Raw genomic sequence first — 22,229 nt, 5'->3', positions numbered from 1 at the left:
AGGGCGGGGGTAGGAGAAAGGCTGGCACACCAAACCACGTACATCCTTAAAGAACAAAGATGCCAGAATAACACATAGGATGGTGGCCTATTAGGAGACCCGGATAAGAACACAAACCCTTTTCTCTACAATCGGACCCAAGGCTGATAAAATCCATCAGGAGCCAGGGGCCACGTCTGAAGTCAAGGCAGGGCCTGAATATCCACACGGGATCGCTAAGCCCAGGGAAAGAAGTCATTGTCTGTAATGCAATATGCTTCTGGAGGTGCGCTTCTTTTAGGAATTTAAGGACAGGAAGGAGAATTTCTGCACAAACTAAAACACCATGTAGTTTTACAAGCACCACCTGTCCCCAGAAGGCGTTCCTGCACCACACCAGCTCCTGATGCTAACCCACGCCTGAATGTAACTCTCCCTCTTCTGCCCTCCGAGGACCTCTGCATGTGACTTCTGCCGCTGAAGCTGGCCACACAACCCCGTCCGCTCCATTTACTAAGTCGCGTTACTCTGGGCGCAAAATTCAACCTCTGCGCCTGTTTCCTCGGCTGGAGGCAAACGTTATCACGGTTGAGGTAGCTCTGCAGGAACTGACACAGTAAGATGGAAAACTGCTCAAAGTCCTGGAGTGATCAGAAGGGCTGTGCCCACGATGGCGGGGGGGGGGGGGGGGGGGGGGGGACCACACATCAGAGAGGGAAGGGAACTGAGAGAACATGGAGGGGAACGGGGCAAAGCCCACCCAATACTCCTCCACCTCCATCTCCAAAAATCCCCAAACCCCACTGCCGATGGATTTCCGTGGAAACCAGTAAACGGGGCTGAGCATGCGAGGGGGCAGAGGGAGCAGAGATGGTTCCAGAGAGCATGAGACGGGCGGGAACACGGGGCGGGAGGAGGAAGGGAGCACAGAACGGGCAGGAAGCGTGGCATGGGACCCCCAGCCGCCACCAGCTCCCCAGGAGCCACGGGGAGGAGCTGCGGCCACGAGGCCGCCCGCCCTGGGGCGAGGGTCCTGGAAGAACGCGCCGGCCTCCCTCGTCTTTACAGTGTCCACCCGGCTTGGCGCGGGCGGCCCCTCAGCACACAGGGCGCCGCGCTCACGTCCACCTCTCGCCTGAAATTCTTGCCAGGAATTTGCTGTGAGAGAGGAAACCGCGTAATGGCTTTGAACCAGACCTTCTGTCTGCATGACCCAGGGCTAGCTCATGTCTGCCTCCGGTTCACCTCAAATTTTCCAGTCCGAGTTTCATCTGACCGAGGCGAGCCCCGCCCCCTCACGCACCACCTTCCCCGAGGCCTGACGTTTAGTAGCCACGCTGTGCTGCTCGCTCTGCTCTGCTCTGCTCTGCTCTGCCCTGGGGGGTGGGACGCGGCTTCCGAGAAGCCAAAGGCGATTCATTCCCTCTTCAAAAGCGCGTGTGAGTCGGCTGCTCTGTGGGATTCCTTCCTGCTGCACCTCATCCTTCCTGGAAGCTTCTCAGAGCCGGTGCCTCCCCCTTACAGGAAAGGAATCCCGCCCTCGCGAGGAACCGTGCAGATGAGGCAGCCGCAAAGAATTTCCCTGCAAGACTTCAATTCACTTTCTGCTCCTAGCAGAGATGACCAACATCCACTCAAGGGAGAGAGAGATAGAGAGAGGAGAAAGGAGGGAGAGGATCCTAATTTGGCTTATTCAGAGGGACTAATTTTCTCTTCAAGATATAGGTTTCAAGGAAAACCGTAAAATGCATCATACTCAAAAGGGGGAGAGGCAAGAGGCTTCCGGGTTTGCCAGCGAACCGGGCCATCTGTTACCCAATATTAATACTGGATACACGAAGGACTTGCATGGGGCTTTCCCAGAAGCAAAACCATTTGGTTAAATTTGCATGTAGACGTAAGAGAGAAAGTTCAGAGCACGAGTCTGAGTTATCTCACCGCCTTAAAGAACCTAACTTACACTAGACGGCCCTTCACCAGATGCACAAACCTGGTTCTGGGGCACTAACAGCAACAGTAGTGAGTGATCTAACGTCAAGAGCAGGAATGGTCCTTGGAACACCCGCCTGCCTGTCCAGGGACAGAACTCCTTCTCCTCCTGAGTAAGGTACTCTGAAGGGCTGAAGGGGATGGCCACCAAGTCTGAAAAGTTTCGGGGATTTTCACCTGAATTCGAATCAAAATTTGGGAGTCGGCAGGTCTATGATAAGCAGGTCATGTAGAAGGTTAAGGCTGCGGGGTCAGAATCCTTAGTGACTCAGTGTAATAACGCACAAATGACCACAAAACAAAACAGCTCTGATCAATGACAACCAGGGGCACTAACTCCAACCACGATCTCCGTGGGGCATGTGGGGTGCCTCGGTCGGCTTGGGCTCCCTAACAAAATACCACAGCCAGGGTGACTTAAACAACAAAAATGTAGTCTCTCACAGCTCTGCAGGGTTGGAGATCAGGGTGTTGGCACCATTAACGGAAAGGCAGGTGCCAGAAGCTAGGACCTGAGCAGTTTCAACCACTTTGCTCTGCTGTGAAACTGCTTTCTAGAAGACTTCTGGTGGATGTAGTTACCACCACCTTATAATTTTCTTTCTTTTTTTATAATGTTTTTATTTTTTTGAGAGAGAGAGAGAACGCATGAGCAGGAGAGGGGCAGAGAGAGGGAGACACAGAATCCAAAGCAGTCTCCAGGCTCTGAACTGTCAGCACAGAGTCTGATGTGGGGCTCGAACTCAAGAACAGTGAGATCATGACCTGAGCCAAAGTCAGACACTGAACAGACTGAGCCGCCCAGGTGCCCCTCACCTTATAATTTTCAAAGTGCTTCCACAGCTAGTTGCCCAGTTCTGGGTATAAGTTATATTCTCCTTTGTGGCTGTTTTCTTTAATAGATCTTAATCTCTGCGGAGCAGTTGCGAACAGGTCACTTCTCCATGCATTGGAGATGGACATTACACACGATACCACTTCCACAACACCTCCCTGCTGATTTGCCCTGCCAGACTACAAGTGGGGATGAAAAATAAGTGTAGAGAATTCTATTCGTTTATTATACTTAAAACATAACTTCGAGAACATACCGAGATTAAGTTTAATTTTCCCAATTTGTAGAAGAGAATACTGAAGCCTGAAAGGATTATGTGTCTTGCCAAAGGTCACACAACTAATAAGTACACGATCACGGACTAGCACCCAGGTCCTCCGGCTCTAGTCTGATGCTCTCTCCTGGGAAACCGAATAACGGAAAATTCACTTAAAATGGGGTCGGGGCTGGGGGGGGGGGGCGGGAACCTGGGTGGCTCAGCTCAGTCTGTTAAGCATCTGACTCTTGGTTTCAGCTCAGGTCATGATCTCACGTTTTGGAAGCTCAAGCTCAGCGTTGGGCTTTGCGCTGATAGTACAGAACCCTGCTTCAGATTCATTCATTCCCTCTCTCCCTCTCTCTGCCCCCCCCCCACAACTGCCTCCCCCTACTCCTGCTGTCTCTTTCCCTCTCTCTCAAAATAAACTTTAAAATTAACTAATTAAAAATAAAAATACATTTATCTGTTTTACAGGTGAACAAATAGTGTATAATGAACATTCAGAGTTCTCATAAATACCACATTTGGTTCTGTGACACTGAGAAGAAGGCCCAGCCTAAAATTTTAGGCCATCAATAAATCTCCCTTCTACAAATTCTTACATTAAGAACAGACAGAAACGTACATGGGCCACTTTGTGAAGAATGGCTTCAATAGAAGACTTTAAAAGAGGTGGTCAATTGGGCTTATCATACAATCTCAGTCACTTTCTGAACAATAGAATGTACCAATAAACATCTGCAAATAAAATTCATTAGGTGGGTAGTTTTAAAAAAAAATTTTTTTTTTTTAAAAAGAGCAAGTGGTGGAGAGGCAGAGAGGCAGAGAGGCAGAGAGGCAGAGAGAGAGAGAGAGAGAGAGAGAGAGAGAGAGAGAGAGAGAGGAGACACAGAATCTGAAGCAGGCTCCAGGCTCTAAGCTCTCAGCACAGAGCCCAACACAGGGCTGGAACTCAGGAGCCGTCAGATCATGACCTGACCTGAAGTTGGACGCTCAACTGAGCCACCCAGGCGCCTAAGTGGGCAGTTTTATATTCACAAGCTTTTAATTGACAAATGTGGGATAGCCACTCAATTACCCTCCTAAACTCAATCAATCCAGGCATCTTTGTCTGACCAGGAGGAAAAAATAAACACAGCAACATGGAGGCGGAAGCTCGTGCTCTGGAAACAGTCAGACCTGACTCAATTCCAAGCTCCCGGATGTCCTGTCTGGGCAAAAGGAGGACACGGCCAGCTTCAACAAGGAGTTAGATAAAGATCTAAGAACTGAGTATCTCTAAGACTTCCATATACCAAGCCCCCTTCCTCCCCAATCACTTGCTGAGTCCACATGGGGTTGAAAAGACACCCTATGGTACCAGTTCTCGTGCTCTGAGAGGAACCTGCAGCAAAGGATCTCACGCTTTGAGGATGAGAGCAGTTCAGGACCCTTGACCAGAAAAATGGAAATATGCACAGAAAGGTGACTGATCTTTGGGAAACTGTTAATCAGTCAGTGGTTCTTGGTCTACAGTGTCCATCAGAAACTCACAGGGAATATTTTTGAAATACTGATGCCTGGGTTCCACCCCCAGAGATAATTCAAGTTTACCTACGGAGGGCCCAGGCAATTCATTTTTTGTGAGGGTTGAGATACTGCTATGTATTAACTAGTAAGAACTTACCACACAAGAGAACTAGCAAGCTTAATAGAAATAATACACATCCACAATCTTTTGAAGGAGGCATCTGCAAGTACATTTAAGCAAGACTTCACAAGAGCCAGCTTGCATTAAGAGGAAATCATGCATGGGACACCTGGGTAGCTCAGTGGGTTGAGCATCCGACTCTGATTTTGGCTCAGGTCATCATCCCAGGGTTGTGGGATTGAGCCCCTCATCGGGCTCCGTGCTGAGAATGGAGCCTGTTTAAGATTGTCTCTGTCCCTCTCCTTGCTCACATGCTTTCTAAAAACTTTTTTTCCCTAAAAAAAGCGCCTGGGTGGCTCAGTCAGTTAAGCGTCTGACTTCGGCTCAGGTCACAATCTCGCGGTCCGCGAGTTCGAGCCCCGCGTCGGGCTCTGGGCTGATGGCTCAGAGCCTGGAGCCTGCTTCCAATTCTGTGTCTCCCTCTCTCTCTGCCCCTCCCCCGTTCATGCTGTGTCTCTCTCTGTCTCAAAAATAAATAAACGTTAAAAAAAAATTTTTTTTTAAATAATAAAAACTTTTTTTATTAAAATAATTTTTTTTTAACAAAATGGGAAATCATGCCAACCTAACCTCAATTCCTTTTTTGTAGGATTTTATTTTTTTTTTTTTAATTTTTTTTTTCAACATTTTTTATTTATTTTTGGGACAGAAAGAGACAGAGCATGAACGGGGGAGGGGCAGAGAGTGAGGGAGACACAGAATCGGAAACAGGCTCCAGGCTCCGAGCCATCAGCCCAGAGCCTGACGCGGGGCTCGAACTCACGGACCGCGAGATCGTGACCTGGCTGAAGTCGGACGCTTAACCGACTGCGCCACCCAGGCGCCCCTCCTTTTTTGTAGGATTTTAGAATGACTACCCAGTAGATACAATACCTCTGGACTCCCATAAGACAGATAACATGACCTCCCCCAACAACTGTGGCCAACTTAATCTACTCCCCAGTGTTCATCAGTGGATGAGCCACAACCCACAGGACTGTTCCAAGACTTGCCCTTTCTGGCATTCAGACTACAAAAGTTTTCAAAGAACTTCCAACTGACAACAATGAGATGCTGAACTCTGACGTCAACAAAATGAACTTAAACAGAGATACAACAGAGGTTTGCGTGTGGATAAGTCCCAGGGACTCTGACGTCAGTTGACCGTGTGTCCAATATATCCCAACTGCACACACTGCTCACGATACCGAAATTTCACCTCCAGCCCAGACTTCTTCCTTTGAGCCCCGACTCATGACCAATTGCCTACTCAACCTCTCTACTTAAGTGTGCAGCAGGCATCTCAAACTTAACATGATCAAAACCAAACTCCTGCTCTTCTCCAACCGGTCCTCCCGCAGCCTTCAGCAGCTCATTTCATGACGACTCCATCCTTCCAGGTGCTCAGGCTGAACCCAGAGGCAACACTGCCTGTCTCTTCCTCTCAAGTTCCACAGCCTAATATCCAAGATGCCCAGCTCTACCTTCGAATAAGCTCTTCCCTGAATCCAACTCCACACCACCGCCACTCCCACCATCCTGCTGGTCAAAGCCACTTTCACCTCTTGCCTGAACCACCATGGAATCTCCTGCCGGTCTCCCTGCTTCTGCCCATGGCGCTCTTCAGTCTATTCTCAATACAGCAGCCAGAATACTCTTACTAAATCCTGAGCAGACCATGTCGTGTCTCTTCTCAAAACTCTCCAGTGGTCCCCACTTCACTCCAAGTAAAGCCAAAGCAGTGCTACTCCCCCAGAATGTGCAGGACTTCTCTGTGAAGCTGTCCCTTGCCACCCTGGCTAAAACTGCCACCTCTCTTTCCCATACACATACTCCTGACCCCTTTTCCTGCCTCATTTTTTCATCTTAGCACCTATAACCTACTATGTTTTACCTATTTATCTTGTTTATTATTTGTTCTCCCACTAGAATTTAAGTCAAGTGAAGGCAGGGACTGTTACCTATCTTGTTCACTGTAATATCCTGAAAATTTGGACCAGGGACAGGCAAACATTTTCTATAAAGAACTAGATCATAATTATGGCTAGAAACAGATAGAAATAGAATAGGAATAAAGAAATAGATATTTTAGGCTTTGCAGGTCATACAGTCTCTGTTGCAACTACCTGACTCCACTGTTGTAGTACACAGACAATATACAAATGAATGAGCATAGCCTCATTCCAATAAAACTTTATTTACAAAAACAGACAGTAGGCTGGATGTGACCTACAGGTCACAGTTTGCCAGCCCCTAGTCTAGAACATTACCTAGAGTGTAGTAAGCACTCAAAAATATTTGTTAAATTGTCAAAGTGTTAAAATACTACCTCTGGCCAGGGCAAACCTAGAATAGTAGGTCTAGTTCTAGAAGCCACATTAATATAAAGACATTGATAAACCAAGGCACATTCAGTTCGACCAGATGGAAGAGGGTCTGAAAACCCTGCCATTTAAAGGCATCCTAGGGGGGCGCCTGGGTGGCGCAGTCGGTTAAGCGTCCGACTTCAGCCAGGTCACGATCTCGCGGTCCTTGAGTTCGAGCCCCGCGTCAGGCTCTGGGCTGATGGCTCGGAGCCTGGAGACTGTTTCCGATTCTGTGTCTCCCTCACTCTCTGCCCCTCCCCCGTTCATGCTCTGTCTCTCTCTGTCCCAAAAACAAATAAAAAATAAATAAAAAATAAAAAAAATAAAAAATAAAGGCATCCTAGGAACTAGAGACAATTCTCTGAAATATTTAATGGGTCCATGACAGTGGTCTTTGAATACCACAAGGCCATCATGTGAGGGGGGGTGGGGGGGGAGTCAATGTGCTGTGTTCTCTCTCTCTCTCTCTCTCTCTCTCTCTCTCTCTCACACACACACACATACACACACACACACACACACACACACACACACACACACACACACACGAGATACAAATGGTTAGAAACTGCCCAAAAGAAAACTGGCTTAATACAACATTTCTGGTATTTCAGTATGAAAGCATAGGAGACACTGCCCACTGCGCAATGTCTGGAAGGGATTCCTGTACTGCATATGAGTGAAGAACTCTACTGTCCAACTGTATAATTCCCTGACATTGGAAGTAGGGCAGACAGGAGCTAGCTTGGGGAAAAAGAGCAGACAGAAACTAGCCCCATGAAGAGCCCAGCAGAGAAGTGGCCATGGAACCAGGAAATGGAATGAGAAGCTAAGTCCATGCAGTACAAGACTGGGGAGAAGAGGTAAGTATGAAAGTTGGTTGGCTAAGATGTAAAAGGGGAGGAACGTGGTCTGGAACGACTGTATCAAACACTACGAGGTGGCAGGGAGGGGCAAGATGACTGAGGGGCATCCACAACACTTCTCAATGTTCTCAGGACACACTACCCCTTTTCCACAAATCTGTGTCCCACACACGCCCACCTTCCTCATGCAACCGCTACCATGGGAGCACAACTCTACCCTACAACAGCGCACACCTGACGTGTTGTGATTAGACACATGGATCACACTTCCCAGTCCACCTTATGGTCAGAGGTGAGCAGGTGACTGACACCTGGCCCACAAAATGTGAGTGTAAATGACGTAGGTCACTTCCACGCCACGAACACAGAAACCAGCCACATACAACTTCTTTCCAGCTGAATAAAGAGGACTCAATGGAGAGCACCCAAGGACCAAGCCACAAGACATGAAAAGTCCAGCGACTGAACAAATGTACAGCGTGGTTCCCCACTGCCACCAACCCCAAACAGACTATAAACATGAGATTAAGTGTGGCTCATTTTGTTTTTTAACTAAATTACTAAGATTTGGGGCTTGTTTTGTTCAGCAACTAGCACTATTTACAGAATTAAACAGACAAGACTGTGTGAGCGCTTTGAGAACAGGAATGTTATTTTTATGGATTTGAATGCCGCAATGAAAAAGGCACTCAAATGCTGGCTGAACGAATTACCTAAACCACAAAGGGGCTGAATCAGTACCCCTGGCCTCCCACTGTGCTCTCAAACAGAGATGGATTTTAAGGGCTGAGAAAGAATTCAGAAAAGTGGTTCCCAAACCTTAAGCATCTGAGTCACCCAGAATCTTGTTAAAAAATTCTGATTTCAGGATGTCAACAGCTCTCCCCCCAAGCCCCAGATTATGTTCCTTGGGTAAGGAATGAGATTCTGAAATTTACATTGATTCGCTATCTAGGAAATAAAGTACGGCAATACACAAACAAAAATGTTAGGTTACAAATGCTAAGGTAACATAGCTACCTTTTCATATGTATTCACTGCTATCTGCCAGACACCATTCTGTTTACCAGTGTCTGGTTCATTTCATATTCTCAACAACCCTATGGGATGCGGACGATTATTCCCACTTTATTTGCCCATGGTCAGGGGAGTCGTAGAGTCAGATTTATCCCCAGGCACTTTTAGCTTCAGATGGGGTGCGCTGTTCCACTGTAACCAGGATCAGGGCTCAGTGCTGTATAAATGTGCCTCGGGCAATGGTGCTGGGAAAGCCACACAGGCTTCAGCCTTGCTCTCCCCCATCCGCTCCCACAACCCTGGTTGTGAACCCAGGGGTTCACTGAGAGCCAGCTGCCTCTCTTCAGTCAGGACCCCAATCCCGGCTCTGGGGGACCTGCACAGGCAGAATAGTTACAAAATCTGCCTCACCTCATCAGAAAAGTCTCATAGTGAGAAACTGTTGAAGAGGAGACTCAAAAAGCAGGTTCTGAAGAATTCTAAATGCCACTCTTAAGAACTGTTCTTGAAAGCAGTAAGGAGTAGCAGAGGTTTTTAAGCAGGAGGATGGCAGGGATTTGTTTTAGGGTAAAGACTGGAAGTAGGAAGATCCGCTGGGAGGAAGAAAAGCCAAGAGCATGAGCTGAGGCTGGAACAGGAGAGGGATACAGGCTCAGAGGTGTCCACCTTCCCTTGGGCTCACACACTCACATTCAGGAAACACTTGCTGAATGAAGGACTCAAAGGGCATGTCTAAAGTTGAATCAATGGGATTTGATGTCAGAAGACAAAGTCCTTGAGAACAGACAGATTCTGGGCCCCTGGGTGGCTCAGCTCAGTCGACTAAGCGTCCAACTTCGGCTCAGGTGATGATCTCGCTGCTCATGAGTTCGAGCCCTGCTTCGGGCTCTGTGCTGACAGTTCAGATCCTGGAGCCTGCTTCAGATTCTGTGTCTTCCTCTCTCTCTCTCTCTCTCTCTCTCTCTGTCTCTCTCTCTCTGCCCCTCCCCTACTCACACACTGTCTCTCTCTCTCTCTCAAAAATAAACATTTAAAAAATTTAAAAAAAAAACGGACAGATTCATGTCTTAGTAACTGGATGGACAAGAAAACACATGGCAATTCAGGAGACAGCATGATGGAGACAGGGTAGGAAAATATGTTTCACAGACGAACATCTGTGAAGAGCAAATTCACTCACTAACATGACTTTTAAATATCTGCTGGATAGTCAGCATACTCATTTATTTCTTTGGTCAACCAGTGTTAACCTGTCGGAGCTAAAGGCAGGCAGACAAAGACAGGAACCTGAGAACAGGCGGCCACTGTGTGTGCTGAGGACTGTGGGCAGGGTACCAGTTGGGGCAGTGACTTCCCCCTCCTCCTCGCTACAGGTCCCAGACAAGTTACATAACCCCTCTGGGCCTGGATTTCCTCCAGTATGACATATTCAGGGTCTTATACAATTGAGGATTAACAGGAACATTAAATGTAAACGAGTGAGCAAAAAATTCTGAGCCCACAGGAAGCATTCAATAGGTGTTAGTTACGATCTGTATTGTTATCTAAATGGACCCATTTCAGGAGGACTAAGCATCCTCCACCCCCCTAAGTGCCCAGCAGGAACTTAAAATGTAGATCCCCAAATCCCACCCACACCAATCAGAACTAGAATACCTAGAGAAAGGGAAGGTTCCTCATCTGTATTTTTACGGGCATTTCATAAAATACTGCTGAAATAGATAACGTGAGTTTTAACTTCTAAAAAACATTCATCTTACTCTCTAACTTACACTTTTGGTTGTGTCACTGTATGTACATAATATATATAAAGAGATCCTAAAAGGATTAATCTCTTTGGGTGTATCAATCTTTGGGGCACCTGGCTGGCTCAGTCGGTAGAGCATGCAACTCCTGATCTTGAGATTACAAATTCAAGCCCCACGATGCATGTAGAGATTAAAAATATTTTTAAAATAAAAATAATTGGATCAATCTTTAAATGGATCTAAAACTTATATTCCAGTCTTTAGGAGCCCCCTGGCCATAACAACCTGAGGCTTTAACTCTGGACTCGGTGACTTCTAGGTGACCTGCATTAACGATCATCCCTGTCTCCCCATTTTAAGGCTCAGATATTCATTTACATGCAGCCACAAAGAACTTGCAGGGCCAGAGATAAGAGTTGGGTCCATTCCAAAGCCTAGACCTTCCCACTGCATCACTGCCAACCACTTCTGCACAATTCATCAGCATAGAAACATTGAAAATACTTGCACAGGCTCAGAGCTCACACAAAGAACACCCCCCCCCCCACCCAGAGACATTCTCCTGGTATCAGACAGGGTGTCCTGGCTCCACTGAAAAGTTACAGGTTAAGATTTAGGATAAAGGCTCATGTTGCACACAAGGACCCTGGGTTCCACACCCCACAGAGCAGGTGCAGCCTGGGAGATGTGCAAGGAGGGAGGGGATCCCCTGGAGGACTCAGAAAGGCAAATTAGCTGAATGAACACTAGTTAACCCCTTTCATGTTGAGCAGATGCAGAAACTATAGGGATAAAGACCCAAAAAAATTAAGTTTAAGCTATAGGAGATAAACTTAGTAAATTTTGTTACACTGTTTATTTCACTGCAGGGGTTTAGTAAATTTCAATAAGGGTGTTTTGCTTCAGGCTGTAGTTATTGTACAAATTTGCCAAAACTCCTCAAACTAAATGCTGAAGACACAAACAGGCTGAGGCCAGAAAAAGGGCCCTGGAAAGCTAACCCAGCCTCCATCAGTAACATCTGGATTTCTGGTAACAAACAACGGAAGATTAACATTAAGAGGCATTTTGGGAGTGTGCCAAACAGGCTCAGTGAGAAGAGCGTGCACCTCATGATCTCCAAGTTGTGGGTTTGAGCCCCATGTTAGGTGTAGAGTGTACTTTAAAAAAATAAAAATAAATAAATAAAAAAAAAAGCGGGCGCCTGGGTGGCGCAGTCGGTTAAGCGTCCGACTTCAGCCAGGTCACGATCTCGCGGTCCGTGAGTTCGAGCCCCGCGTCAGGCTCTGGGCTGATGGCTCGGAGCCTGGAGCCTGTTTCCGATTCTGTGTCTCCCTCACTCTCTGCCCCTCCCCCGTTCATGCTCTGTCTCTCTCTGTCCCAAAAATAAAAATAAAAAACGTTGAAAAAAAAAAAGAATTAAAAAAAACAAACAAACAAAAAAAAACCTTCAGGGGTGCCTGGGTAGCATAGTTGGTTAAGCATCTGACGTCAGCTCAAGTCATGATCTCATAGTTTTTGAGTTCAAGCCCCCGCATCGGACTCTCTGCAGGGAACCAGTTTTGGATCCTCTGACCCCCCTTTCTCTGCCCCTTCCCCTGCTTGTGCGTGCTCTCTCAAAAGTAAACATTTTTTTTAATCTTTAAAAAAAAGTGGGGGGCATCTTGAAAATGGTGCCAAGCCCTAGTTTAAAATGAAACATCTCTGGGGTGTGTCTGGGTGGCTCAGTAGGTTAAGTGTCTGACTCTTCATTTTGGCTCAGGTCATGATCCCAGGGTCTTGGGATTGAGCTATGCGGTGGGCTCCGTGCTAAGCATGGAGACTGCTTGAAATTCTCTCTCCTGAGGACCCAAATCACGAATGAAAATGGATTTATCACAACCAATCCCTCAGAAATACAAGCAATTATCAGAGAATACTATGAAAAATTAGATGCCAACAAACTGGACAACCTGGAAGAAATGGACAAATTCCTAGACACCCACACACTACCAAATCTCAAACAGAAAGAAATAGAAAATTTGAACAGACCACAACCAGTGAAGAAATTGAATCAGTTATCAAAAATCTCCCAACAAATAAAGAGTCCTGGACCAGATGGCTTCCCTGGTGAATTCTACCAGACATTTAAAGCAGAGATAATACCTATCCTTCTCAAGCTATTCCAAAAATAGAAAGGGAAGGAAAACTTCCAGACTCATTCTATGAAGCCAGCATTACTTTGATTCCTAAACCAGACAGAGACCCAACAAAAAAAGAGAACTACAGGCCAATATCCCTGATGAATATGGATGCAAAAATTCTCAATAAGATACTAACAAATCGAGTTCAACAGCATAGAAAAAGAATTATTCACCATGATCAAGTGGGATTCATTCCTGGGCTGCAGGGCTGGTTCAACATTCACAAATCAATCAATGTGATACATCATATTAATAAAAGAAAAGAGGGGCGCCTGGGTGGCTCAGTCGGTTAAGTGGCCGACTTCAGCTCAGGTCATGATCTCGCAGTCCGTGAGTTCAAGCCCCGTGTCAGGCTCTATGTTGACAGCTCAGAGCCTGGAGCCTGTTTCAGATTCTGTGTCTGCCTCTCTCTGACCCTCCCCGGTTCATGCTCTGTCTCTCTGTCTCAAAAATAAGTAAAAGTTAAAAAAAAAAAAAGAAAGAAAGAACCATATGATCCTGTCAATCGATGCAGAAAAAGCATTTGACAAAATACAAAATCCTTTCTTAATAAAAACCCTCAAGAAAGTCGGGATAGAAGGAACATACTTAAACATCATAAAAGCGGTTTATGAAAAGCCCACAGCTAATATCATCCTCAATGAGGAAAAAGTGAGAGCTTTCCCCGTGAGATCAGGGACACCATGACAGGGATGTCTGCTCTCACCACTGTTGTTTAACATAGTGTTGGAAATCCTGCCTAGCATCAGCAATGAGACAACAAAATGAAATAAAAGGCATCAAAACTGGCAAAGAAGTCAAACTTTCACTTTTCGCAGACAGGATACTCTACATGGAAAAACCCATAGACTCCACCAAGACTCCTAGAACTGATACATAAATTCAGCAAAGTCACAGGGTACAAAAATCAATGTACATAAATCAGTTGCATTTCTATACAGCAGTAATGAAGCAAAAGAGAAATAAAGAAACTGATCTCATTTACAATTGCACCAAGAACTATAAAATACCTAGGAATAAACCTAACCAAATAATGTAAAAAATCTGTATGCTGAAAACTATAGAAAGCTTATGAAGGAAACTGAAGTAGACACAAAGAAATGGAAAAACTTTCCATGCTCATGAATGGGAAGAATATCGTTACAATGTCAATAATACCCAAAGCAATCTACACGTTCAATGTAATCCCAATCAAAATTGCACCAACATTCTTCTCAAAGCTAGAACAATCCTAAAATTTGTATGGAACCACAAAAGACACAAATAGCCAAAATAATTGAAGAAGAAAACCAAAGCAGGAGGCATCGCAATCCCACACTTTAGTCTCTACTACAAAGCTGTAATCATCAAGACAGCATGGTATTGGCTCAAAAACAGACACATAGACCAATGGAATAGAATAGAGAACCCAGAATTGGACCCACAAATGTATGGCCAACTAATCTTTGACAAAGCAGGAAAGAGTATCCAATGGAAAAAAGACAGTCGGTGATGGGAGAATTGGTCAGCAAAACATGCAGAAGAATGAAACTGGACCACTTTCTTATACCATTCACAAAAATAAACTCAAAATGGATAATGGACCTGAATGTGAGACAGGAAACCATCAAAACCCTAGAGGAGAAAGCAGGCAACCACCTCTTTGACCTCAGCCACAGCAATTTCTTACTCAACACATCTCCAAAGGCAAGGGAATTAAAAGCAAAAATGAACTATTGGGACCTCATCAAGATAAAAAGCTTCTGCCCTGCAAAGGAAATAATTAACAAAACTAAAAGGCAGACAGAATGGGAAAAGATATTTGCAAATGACATATCAGATAAAGGGTTAGTATCCAAAATCAATAGAGTACTTACCAAACTCAACACCCGAAAAACAAATAATCCAGTGAAGAAATGGGCAGAAGACATGAATAGATACTTCTCCAAAGAAGACATCCAGAGGGCCAACAGACACATGAAAAGATGCTAAACGTCACTCCTCATCAGGGAAATACAAATCAAAACCACACTGAGATAACAACTCACACGTGTCAGAATGGCTAACATTAACAACTCAGGCAACAACAGATGTCGGTGAGAATGCGGAGAAACGGGAACCCTCTTGCACTGTTGGTGGGAATGCAAACTGGTGCAGCTCTCTGGAAAACAGTGTGGAGGTTCCTCAAAAATTTAAAATAGAACTACCCTACGACCCAGCAACAGCACTACTAGGAATTTATCCAAAGGATACAGGAGTTCTGATTCACAGGGGCACATGCACCCCAATGTTCATAGCAGCGCTTTCAACAATAGCCAAACTATGGAAAGAGCCTAAATGTCCATCAACTGATGAGTGGATAAAGAAGATGTGGTTTATACATACAATGGAATACTACCTGGCAATGAGAAAGAATGAAGTCCTGCCATTTGCAACTGCGTAGATGAAACTGGAGGGTATTATGCAAAGTGAAATAAATCAAAGACAGTATCCTTATGTTTTCACTCATATGTGCATCTTGAGAAACTTAACAGAAGACCATGGGGGAAGGGAAGGGGAAAAAAGCAGTTACAGAGAGGGAGGGAGGCAAATCACAAGAGACTCTTAAATACAGAGAACAATCTGAGGGTGGATGGGGCGGGAGAGAGGAGAAATGGGTGATGGGCATTGAGGAAGGCACTTGTTGGGATGAGCACTGGGTGTTGTATGTAAGCCAATTTAACAATAAATTATATTTTTTTTTTTTTTAATTTTTTTTTCAACTTTTTTTTTTTTTTTTTTTTTTTTTTTTTTTGGAACAGAGAGAGACAGAGCATGAACAGGGGAGGGGCAGAGAGAGAGGGAGACACAGAATCGGAAACAGGCTCCAGGCTCCGAGCCATCAGCCCAGAGCCTGACGCGGGGCTCAAACTCACGGACCGCGAGATCGTGACCTGGCTGAAGTCGGACGCTTAACCGACTGCGCCACCCAGGCGCCCCTAAATTATATTTTTTTAAAAAATCGGATCCTCTCCCTCTCTCTGCCTCCCTACCCCACTCATGCTCTCTCTTAAAAAAAAATAAAATACTATCAGCTACCTAATAACGTACACCACAGCCACTGTTTGGAAAGAAACTAAACTAAATGAATACAGTGACACGTCTGTATTCCCAATCACCGAGGGCCTAATGCAGTCAACCTCTAGAAACCATTACAGCACTCAGCATTATCTGCACTTCCCTCGCATCCTCAGCCTTCTCTGAGAAGTCTCCAGAGAGTCTACCCTGGCACCAGTGGCAATCTCCACAACAGCATTCACTTTGCAAGATGACAGTTCACCGACTGTGCCAGTGTCAGGGGAGTGAGAATGTAAGCCATTCTCCGGTGGCCCAAACCCTCCTCAACCCCATTCTCTGGGGACAGGTCTGAGCTGCTAACCACAGGCAGGAGGGTGGATTGATAAATGCAGAGCACACCCCCAGGGATGCTGTGCAGCGGGGGAGCCGGGGACATGTCCAGGGAGTCTTGAGGGACAGGACGATCTAGTGCCCAGCTGGATACACCACACCATTTACTTCCAATAATGGGAAAAGAGGAAGAATTATTCAATAAACCATGATGAGAAAATGGGCTGTCTGGGGAAAAATGGGGCCTCTCTTACACCAAATACAAAAGGAAATTCTAGCTGCCTTTAACATTAGAAAGAAAATGCTTATGGAGATTTAGATGACGCCGGAATCTAAAAAAGATCTATTACAGAAGCAACAGGAAAAACCAGAAAGAAAGAAAAAAAAAAAAGGAAAAACCAGAAAGAAAAGCCTGATTAATGACACATAAATTTATGTAGGGGAGGGGTGCCTGGCTGGCTCAGTTCAGCAGGCAACCCTTCATCCCCAGGTTGTGAGTTTGAGCCCCACAATGGGTGTAGAGATTATTTGGACAAAAAAAAAAAAAAACAACTGTGATCTAAATTGAGACAAATGAAAATCTGAAAAAATATGATAAGCACTATTATAAGTTATTTCAAAAGGTATAAATGCCTCATGGGAAAAAATGTAACACAAATTCAAAGATATTTAAAAAAGCTCCATCTATATGAATCAAATTCAAATTAAAACTTTGATATTTTTAACCTTTTAAGCACCTTAATTCAGGTATTTAAAGTTCACAATGAAACATGCACACAAGCCGATATTGAGGGTCAACTGGTCCAAAACTGGGAAATCATTTTGCCTTTCACCACTTACTCTACTTCGGGGAATAGAGAAAAAGGAAAGACGCATAAAGATACATGGACTAGGGCGCCTGGGTGGCGCGGTCGGTTAAGCGTCCGACTTCAGCCAGGTCACGATCTTGCGGTCTGTGAGTTCGAGCCCCGCGTCAGGCTCTGGGCTGATGGCTCGGAGCCTGGAGCCTGTTTCCGATGCTGTGTCTCCCTCTCTCTCTGCCCCTCCCCCGTTCATGCTGTCTCTGTCCCAAAAATAAATAAAAAACGCTGAAAAAAAAAATTAAAAAAAAAAAAAGATACATGGACGTGCACTGCATCATAATCAGAAATAAACTGTACTCGACACAAGTGAAAGACTGAATAAACCACAATCATTAAATATACTGTTTTGACAATTTAAGCCCATATATAAATGTTAACCATTGGAAATTAAGAAAGAATCAGGATCCAAAACTATTTGGCTGGGGTGGGGGGGTGGGGGGGGTACTACTTGGTTTTGTAGAAAAGACACATGCACAAGAGTTTTAGGAGGAAGACGAAAACACAACCAAAACATCAGCAGATATACTTGGCTAATAAAAACAAATCATCCAGGGGCACCTGGGAGGCTCGGTCAGTTGGGTATTGGACCCTTAATTTCAGTTCAGGTCATGGTCAAAAGGCTCATGGGATGGGGCCTCAAGTTGGGCTCCATGCTGACTATGGAGGAGCCTGCTTAAGATTCTCTCTCTGCCTCCCCCCCCCCCCACGCTCTCTGTAAAATAAACCATCCATATTCCTTTCTTTTTCTGTAGTTTTAAATTTCTAACAAAAGCAGAAAAATATATATATATTCTTTTGAAAAATTCCTAACAGGGATGCCTAGCTGGTTCAGTCTATAGGGCATGCAACTATTGATCTCAGGGTTGTGAGTTCAAGCCCCACACTGGGTGGGCACAGAGCCTACTTAAAAAATAGAACAGGGGCACCTGGGTGGCTCAGTCAGTTAAGGGTCCAACTTCAGCTCAGGTCATGATCTCACAGCTTGTGGGTTGGAGCCCCACGTCAGGCTCTGTGCTAACAGCTCAGAGCCTGGAGCCTGCTTCAGATTCTGGGTCTCCCTTTGTCTCTGCCCCTCCCCCACTTGCATGCACACTCTCTCTCACTTAAAAATAAATATTTTTTAAAAATTGTTTAAATAAAGCAAAAATCCACAACAAGTGCCAATAGCCACAAACGTATGACCCCTAGACTCTAAACCCAAAGTGTGCTGTGAAAACACCAAAACCCCAGTAAGGGGGTTTTGTATAGAAGTCAGTAAAGCTAGTTATCAGCATCATTTGGATAGACAGCTACCAGTTCACAAGTTTAGAAAGCAGATGAAATTTAAGAAAAGCAAATATCCAATGAGAAGCTGAAAACTAGGGCTTTTCTCTACAAGTTGGGCCTTATCTCCAGGCAGTACTCCCTGACTGGGCTCATTTCAGCTTTCCCACCTGCAGCCAGAAGGGTACACATGGAAATCACTAAGGTGGCCTCCGACTTTAAAACCTCTAAAACTGCAGGGGCACCTGGGTGGCTCAATTGGTTGACCATCAGACTTTGGCTCAGGTCATGATCTCATGTGAGTTTGAGCCCTGCGTCAGTCTCTGTGCTGACAGCTCAGAGCCTGGAGCCTGCCTGGAGACTGCTTCGGATTGTATCCCCCTCTCTCCCTCCCCCTGCTCGCTCATGATCTCTCTCTTTCACAAAGTTAAATAAACACTTAAAAAAATTTTTTTTTAAGCCCTAGAATTGCAGAAGGTAAATAAACCAACGTAGGATAGCAATCACGGTCAATCTGACCTCAAAAGACTTGCACAACCCTTTTTTAAAACTGGAATAACAATGCCACTGGGGGTGCTGGCTTCAAGCAGCGAGCCAGGCTCAACCTTCCATCAGCATCACCTGCAGCACCTGTTTCAAACCCACCCACCCCCCCCCCCCCCAGAGTTTCTACATAATTTACAGAACTGGTCTGAAATGGGGGCTGGAGAATTTGCATCCCTAACAAGCTCCCAGGTGATGCAGATGCTAAAGGCGTTAAGAGCCCGGCTTTGAGGACAGGTGCCCTAAAGCATGGTGATAGTTTTCACAAGCACCATCTCATCTCCAACAGCAGTAACTTTAAGAAACTCCGGCCTGCAAGACCAAAAGTGTGTATGGACTAGCCTTCTCCACGTATTTAAGAGCAAGTGTTCCGGGGCGCCTGGGTGGCTCAGTCGGTTAAGTGGCCGACTTCGGCTCAGGTCATGATCTCGAGGTCCGTGAGTTCAAGCCTCGCGTCAGGCTCTGTGCTGATGGCTCAGAGCCTGGAGCCTGTTTCAGATTCTGTGTCTCCCTCTCTGACCCTCCCCCGTTCATGCTCTCTCTCTGTCTCAAAAATAAATAAACGTTTAAAAAAAAAATTTAAAAAAAAAAAAAAAGAACAAGTGTCCAAACAGAAGCAGCTCAGTACAGCGGTTACAAACACAGGCTCAGGAGCCAGACTGCCTGCTTTGGGATCCTGCTCTACATCTAAATAGCTGTGTGATCCCAAGCAACTTCACCTCTGCTTCAGGACTGTCAGGTGTAAAACAGAGAGAAGCACTCCTTCCCCTGCAGTAAGGAAGCTGGAAATAGCTTCATCCAAAATCCTCATCTTCCCATTTTCATGTGAAAAATCCACAAACAGAAAGTGCTTCAGAATTCCTTGCCCTGCCTGAAGTTAAGGAGACATTTGCCTGCTTCACCACTGTTGACGATACCCACATCCAAATTCCTTCTTCTACCCATAGTCCTCTTTCCTTCAGAGGGGCCAAAGGGCCAAGAGATGTTCCCACACAAAGTGAATACACCAATCAAAACAAACGTAGGCATACTCACCCCCTTGGGATCTCCTAGGCTTACCCCATTTAAAAGAGTAAATTATCAGAATGTGGGTAAGATTAGAGCCCTCAGGTTAGTTTGGGGTCAAGAAACAAAATATCTAATGCAAATGCAATTTAATTCCAAAGGTTCAGGCCCACCTAGTTAGTAGTCCCAGCTACGACATGGAAAACTAGCCAAGAGCTTCACCTCTCTGAGCCGTTTTTCACCCCTGTGTTTTCTCCCAGCTCAGGGACCCTCCAATAATTTTAGGTCCATAGGGCGCCTGGACAAGACTACCTGCATTAAGACCACGGATCACTTCTACAAAGGCTAGAGATCCAGAGACCACAGGCTTCAAGGACCCCATCTCCAGAGCGGTCCTCAAAGGTAGAAATGGAAATAATTGCAATAAGGAAAGCGGCTGTTCAAAGACATGCTCCAGTTGTGGCTCTGTGTGGCCAGGATAAAAACGTGTTAAAGAGCAGTGTTCCCATTTATTAAATAAAAAAGCTGTGGGGCGCCTGGGTGGCGCAGTCGGTTAAGCGTCCGACTTCAGCCAGGTCACGATCTCGCGGTCTGTGAGTTCGAGCCCCGCGTCAGGCTCTGGGCTGATGGCTCAGAGCCTGGAGCCTGTTTCCGATTCTGTGTCTCCCTCTCTCTCTGCCCCTCCCCCGTTCATGCTCTGTCTCTCTCTGTCCCAAAAATAAATAAAAAATGTTGAAAAAAAAAAGGAAAAAAAAAAAAAAAAAGCTGTTATTTTACCCACATGAAATATGCCACAACTAGATACCAGGACACGGTGTGAGACACAGAGGAAGGGGAAGAGAGAGACATGGTCACAGCCACACAAACACACAAGGGAGCCCGGTGGAGTTGCAGCTCAGTGTCACAGAAGGAATATCGGAAGAGGTGGGGACGCCGTGGGGGCGATGGCAATGGTCCAGGGCACTAATTAAACTGCGGTTAAGTTTAGATAAAGGAAGCTGTTCACAAGCTGCTTGCTTAGGAAGAAAAAGGTGCAGCTTTAGTTCATGAGAAGTGCGAATCCCTGACCGGCACGGGGGAAGTGGGCTAAGGGGGGAAGGGTCTAGTCGGTTCTCCCACTGGGCAGTAATTCTCCCGGGGCAGCTACGGCTCTCCCCCTCCCCAGCTCCTGCTCCGACTCCTGCGGCCGCGGTCGCTGCTGCTGCTGCTGCTGCTGCTGCTGCTGCTGCTGCTGCTCCCAGGCACTGGAGGCTGGCAGAGCCGCGAGCACCAAGGCAGGGATCCCCTGGTCCCCAGAACCCCTCTCCGGCCCTGTTCCCGCCCGCCCTGGGCGCCGGGGCGCAAACGGGGACCACGCGGCCGGCGTGGGGCAGCCCCACGGGCGGCTGGAAGCCGCGTGCTCCCCTCGCCGGCTGCAAAAGCTCCCACGCCGCGACCCTCTGCCCTCCAGCCCCAGAAGGCGCCGGCAGCGACAGGCAGGCGAGCGGCGGTGGCGCGATGTCGCAGCTCGGGCGGGGCGCTCACCAGAAGAATACGCGCGAGCAGAGGTTCGCGTCCTGCAGCGGGTTGGGCTTCACGTCCGGGTACACGGGCAGCATCTTGCCGGCGGGGTCGTGCTTCTCCCGGAGACGCGGACGGGGATGCCGGAGCTCCTGTGCCGCGCGGGTCCTCACGGCGGGAGCCCAAGAACCACCCGCTTCCGGGAGCAGAGCGCCGGCGGCCCGCCCCGTTCCCGCCCCCACCCCCGGGCCGCGCAGCTGCTGCCGCCGGGAAACGGGAGCCGCGCGCCGCGTGCGAGGCGGCGGGACGGGGGCGGCGGGACCACGCTGCCCGTACCCCGAGCAGGTGCGAGGCGACGCCGTTGGATGAAGGCGGGTAGGCCGAGCTCGCGGCCCGCAGGGCCCTACGCGGAGGCGCCCACGTGCTCAAACCTGGATGCAAACTTTGCAGAAGTTCGGGCTCCCAGCCCCGGCACCCTGCTGAGGGTGCCGAGGGGAGGCGCCGCCTCTGCCCGCCCCCGCGGCTCGGACGCGCCCCCTGGGCTGCTGCTTTGAGAGCTGCGGGACGGCTTTCGCCTGCCTTCTGGGCTGGCTGCCCTCATCAGGACCAAACAAGGGTGCTAGGGCAGGTGGTCCAGACTGCGAGCCAAACGTTTGACCTCAGACAACAGCAGGATTTAGCACAGATTATCTTTGTAGAGCTGCAAGACCTAAAGAAAGGTAATAGAGGATTGAAGATGAATGCATGCTGTCATTGGGGGCAAGCTTTTCCCATCTCA

The 22,229-nt window shown here is 46.9% G+C and overlaps 1 protein-coding gene across 4 annotated transcripts in view; it reads right to left on the bottom strand.

Annotated features, from left to right (window-relative positions):
- The window catches only part of ABCC4 (ATP binding cassette subfamily C member 4), a 264,459-nt gene extending 242,793 nt beyond the window's left edge, over nt 1-21,666 (bottom strand). For all 4 annotated transcript variants that reach the window (XM_058681819.1, XM_058681826.1, XM_058681841.1 and 1 more), the window contains exon 1: nt 21,476-21,666. In XM_058681819.1, coding sequence (XP_058537802.1) covers nt 21,476-21,549 — 74 coding nt within the window. In that variant the 5' untranslated portion in view covers nt 21,550-21,666. The remainder of the gene's footprint in view (nt 1-21,475) is intronic.
- Nucleotides 21,667-22,229: the final 563 nt, after the last annotated feature.

Source organism: Neofelis nebulosa, chromosome 1 (genome assembly GCF_028018385.1).
Source record: "Neofelis nebulosa isolate mNeoNeb1 chromosome 1, mNeoNeb1.pri, whole genome shotgun sequence".
Classification (NCBI taxonomy): domain Eukaryota; kingdom Metazoa; phylum Chordata; class Mammalia; order Carnivora; family Felidae; genus Neofelis; species Neofelis nebulosa.
This window is presented reverse-complemented; position numbering and strand designations above follow the sequence as displayed.